We start from the raw sequence: 4,866 nt of genomic DNA, 5'->3' as shown, positions 1-4,866 counted from the left end.
TTCAGGCTGGTGCTAAAATTTCCTGTAATATCTCCAAAGCTTCAGTAAAAGTCTGAAACCCACCCTAGAATTAGGTTAGTGGTGAATTAAGAAATAAAATGAAGACAGCTATTTTCATGTGCTGGGACAAAGAAGGCTGGAGATAAGCAAAGAACTTAGCAGAAATAAGGCCCAGTCCTACCAGATAAATAATTGGAACAAGTAGAGGGATGCTGGATTTCCTAAAATGTTGGGGGTCATGGGCTTCAACAGTATGGTTGTGAGCAAGGTTTTTAACCATACAGAGCTTCAGCTTGAAAGTGAGTAATAACAATATTTAATGTATAGGCCTGTGATAAAGGATAAATTAGGTCACACATGCTGGGCATATAGCACAGTATTTGTCACATGGTACAAAACAAATACTGACTTTATTATTATAATAATTATTATTTTAAAACCTTTGGGTACTAAAGAAATATTGTCCCCAAAAGTTTAGAGTACATGGGAACATACTGATGAGGTTTTAAGTTAATAATTAAATTTTAGGAGAACTAAGTCTGCCTATAATTTTTACAGATATAGGAATGTTATGTTTATGGACTTTTATAACTGATCAGCTCCTTAATTACTCTGATAAAGATCAGTTTGATACTATATAGTTTGCATTTTTCCAGTCTACTCTATATAAAATGTGGGATTGAACCTACTATTATTACCCGTCTCTGTGGGACAGGCTGGAAGTTACCATATAAGGGTAGCTAATAAAAAGAAAAAATGGGGTGCATTTTGAGAGTAATCAGCATAGAAGACAAAAAGGGAACTAGTAAGGAGATTGGTTGCATTCAGATCATCCAATAGGAGAGCATCCAAGATCTGAAGATTATGAAGTATCTTGGCAGGGTGGTTTTGCCCTGGAATTTTTATAGGGAGAAAAAGATAAGTTTGAGGTGGGGAGATTTATAGTGGGGGTTGTTTTACAATCAGGGGGAAGCCTCAGTTAGTTGGCTGAATAGGAAATGTTTATTTTTTAATGTAGCTAGTTTCGAGGAGACAAACCATTCTAATCTCAGCTAATCATGTTTGAAGCAAAAAATGGGGAGTTGGATGGTCCATGTCTGGCCATGCCAGCAAGTCCGGGAAAAAGAGGAAAGGTCTGTATTTGATGCATCACAGGTAAGCAAGAGAACCATGTGAAATTTTCTGGGAGCTGGGAGAAAGAAGGGGCAGAGAGTCTTATTTAAGTCATATAGGAAAGGTAGTTCTTTGTGGTAATTCATTTCTAAGAACACAAAATGATGGGGGGATTTCTTAACCATTGCTCTTTTCTGGGAACACAGGCTAAGATAGAGTTCAGCCTTGACACAGAGAATATGGAGACTGAGTTCTGAGTCCTGACTTTGCCACTAACTTCCAAGAGAACCATAGCTTCCTCATCACTAAAATTACAAGGAATGAAAAAAGCAATGATTTATTAAGTGCATTTCATTCCCCAATCCTCTGGAAGTCTCTGGAAGAGGTGAGATGGCAGCAGGATGGGCAGGGAGAGCAGTTTAAGTCACAGACGGAGAAGGAGACAACAAAGAAAGGTTGTGTCATAGAGAGGGGAGGGAAAATCAGCAGGTACATAATAACTCCGGGCAAGATTTGTAGGATAGGAAAGGAGGCACCAGGACCTTGGCTTGGTCTGTGCCACTCTCACCCACATCAGAGACGGCTCCCAGCAATGCTGTATATATTTGGGTCTTGATAAGGACTCATGTGAAGACTGCTCTCCTCTCATCTGTCTTCTGCCCATAATCTCCACAGCTGTTCTTGGCAAGGACACTTGGACTAAAGATTGGGACAGCTTACATCTTGATCAACTTGTCTGTTCCTGGCGAGATCAGTCTGTGGTGAAGGGTTTTCTCATCGTCGCTCTCTTGAGTGCAGCTGGTGAGAGTCTGGGGCTTTGTTTCTGCCTAGTGTGACACCCAGGATAGTCTATGAAAGATTGGAAAGAGGAGTAGCTGGGCACAACTAAAGAGCTAGGAAGTGGAGGACATTTAAATAAAACAACCGTTGAAGAAAACAAAAGGAACCACATTAGAGGACATGGGCCTGGAAAAGGGGGGTGAGCTGGGTCAGGGGCTCTGGAAGCCCTAAGCTTTTCTATTTTTCATCACCAAAGTCAGGCAGTAATTTTTTACCCCAATTTATGGCAAAAGTGAATTTAAAAAAATTTAAATCACGCCATACTTTTTTACCCCCATTTATGGCAAAATGAATTTAAAAAAAATTTCAAGTAGTCATTATTTTTTTCATCTTTGTAACACACAGCACTGCCAATAAGAGCTTCTGATCAATATGTAAGTTAGTTTCACAGAATTTTAATGTAATTTCATCTCAGCAAAGCCATGTGTCAATTTTCTTATTGTGTATAACTTAGAGGACATGCATTATTTTCCTTGATTAAAATATGAAAGGTAAATTGAAGACCTTTACATTACATTTGAAAACCTTAGGTTAGGGAAAACTACCCTAGCCAGTTCTGGCCTTTTAACTTCTTTTTCCCTTTCCACCTATGGCCCCTTGATTCTCCAGGAGCTGCTCTGGCTAAAGACTCTAAAGATAATCAGGAGTTGTCATATAATTTTACCATTCCTTACATGGTCTATCTTCAGTCCTTCCCAGAACCCTGCGTGGGGTCTCTCATTCACCCTGACTGGGTATTGACAGCTGCCCACTGCCCCTTACCGTAAGTATCCATTTCTCTTGTGAGCTGGGAGGAATCTGTTCAAACAAATGTAGATCTGGTGAAGCATCCCAGAAAATTTTTAGTAAAATCAGAAGACACGGAAAAAGAGAGACTCTTGTTCCCATTGGGAAACAGAATACAAATTTGGGCAGTTTAGGAGGAGATCAGTAGGAAGATGTCAGAGGATTCCCTCTCATGGATAGTAAATAATATTCATTCATCAACAATACTTGTTAAACATTTATTATCTAGCAAGGGCTACTTAATCACTGATGAAACAGTGAAGGAACAAGATGAAAATAAGTGTTCCCTCATGGAGCTTACATTTTGGTAGAGGGAGTAGCCACCACAAATAAATGACCAAAAACAAAGTATTTTTTTTTTAATGGCAAGCTGTAATACATGGGCATGAAATAAGAAATCTGCTTTAGTTAATGTGGTCATGTCCATCATCTCTGAAGAGGTGAGATCCATAGGAAGAGAAGGAGCCAGCGAAATGAATAAATCCTGGGGGATATTCCAGGCCAAGGGAACAATATTCATATACTCCCTGAAGTAGCAAAGATATTAAGGTGTTTGGCAAGCTGAGAAATCGGCAGGAATTAAGGGTAATGAGCAGGGGGAATGCTCATAGGATGAGGTCAAAGACTTAGGCAGAAGCCATATCATGCAGTGACAGTAGAGGGCAAGGGAGCACGATACAAAATAAAGCAATTCCTTGCAAATTGCAGTGTTTCTGTTGTGTGTGAGAATGTGCTGTGTGATCAAGACCTACTCAGTTTCATGAGTATAGAAGGGTCCTTTCAAATTCAGAAATCTTAGCCATCTGGCTGTCCAAGGCAGTTTAGTTTAACGCAGACTAACCTCTGCTCTGTGGTATATGGGAAATACAAAGGAAATACACAGTTCACATCCTTCCAGAATAAAAATTGAAAAGGCAGATGTTCTTTCTTACATCCATACTTAACACATGAACTGGATGTGTGCTGCCTCTCTATTAGCTGCTAATTCAGATGATAAAAATCTTAATAACAAGGCTCCACTGACTTGTGTTTTAGTTGCCAGACACGATGTCAGACATTTTACAAATTTATGTCTCTAATACAACAATTCTGTAAATTATTGCTATTGTTTTATAGACAAGGGAAGGCCATGTTAGTTCTCAGGTTAAGAAATAAAGTTAAAATAATTAAAGAGGGTGGCCCGTAGGATTTCTTGTAATCCATCATCTTATGACTCTCTTTCTTCTCATCTCTCTGCCCTCTTTCTTCCAAAGTGTTGAAATTCGACTGGGAGTTTCTCAACCTAGCATCACAAACAAGAAACAACAGATACGAAACTATTCATCGATTGTGTCCTACCCTGACTTTGATGCAAAATCCTTGAACAATGACCTAATGATGATCAAACTATCAACACCTGCTTCACTCAACCCCCATGTGGGGACTATAGCCATAGCCTTGGAACCCATTCCATTTAATGAATCCTGCTTTATTCCAACCTGGACCTGGAATGAATATAAAAACCATATGTGTTGGATGCTGTGTTCTTTATGCTGAGGAGGTTGGAGCTGGGAGAAAATGTAGAGGGATGTCCCTAATGGAAATCGCTGCTATGAGACAATGTTGTCCACCATAGAGGGATTCCCGCCAGGGACCCAAACCACCATCACTGGAGGTCAAAGATAAAATTCAAAGAGACTGATAAAGGGCAGCCACTCTGACACCAACAAATGGAGCAGACAGTAATTTTCCTATCTCTAGAATATTGAAGACAAGAGTCCAGAGAACTGGATTGAAATACAGGTGGGAGAAATAGGAGTCCTCGTGCACAAAGACAGTATGAAGGCAGCCTGCGGGAGGGTGACACTCATTGATAGTTGCTGAAAGCCCATCACACAATGGAAGAACAGTGGGGGAAATGAACATAAAATATATGTGATGCGGTGAAGCAGTAGAGGATGCTTCCTACACCTTCCACAGAGAACCCAATTATGTGCAGAGAACCCTGGGAGAGAAGAGAATGGTTGAGGGAGTACCTGTCCTGTCACCAGAGCTGGTTCCCTCACAGAGTGCTACTCATACCCACTGCTTCTTCCTAGAGTTCCCATTTAGGGGTGGAGACTTGGGTGGTTCGTAGGGAAATTGATT

General features: G+C 40.3%; 1 protein-coding gene across 1 annotated transcript; it reads left to right on the top strand.

Annotated features, from left to right (window-relative positions):
- The first annotated feature begins 1,074 nt into the window (after positions 1 to 1,074).
- On the top strand, positions 1,075 to 4,365 carry LOC463791 (putative trypsin-6). Its single transcript, XM_054687282.2, is given in 5 exon segments — positions 1,075 to 1,155; positions 1,633 to 1,675; positions 1,678 to 1,914; positions 2,563 to 2,716; positions 3,993 to 4,365. Coding segments are annotated over 5 exon segments (798 nt in total). The 3' UTR covers positions 4,276 to 4,365.
- Positions 4,366 to 4,866: the final 501 nt, after the last annotated feature.

This window comes from Pan troglodytes, chromosome 6 (assembly GCF_028858775.2).
Source record: "Pan troglodytes isolate AG18354 chromosome 6, NHGRI_mPanTro3-v2.0_pri, whole genome shotgun sequence".
Lineage (NCBI taxonomy): Eukaryota > Metazoa > Chordata > Mammalia > Primates > Hominidae > Pan > Pan troglodytes.
Note: the sequence above shows the minus strand (reverse complement) of the source record. Positions and strands in the feature narration are given on the sequence as shown.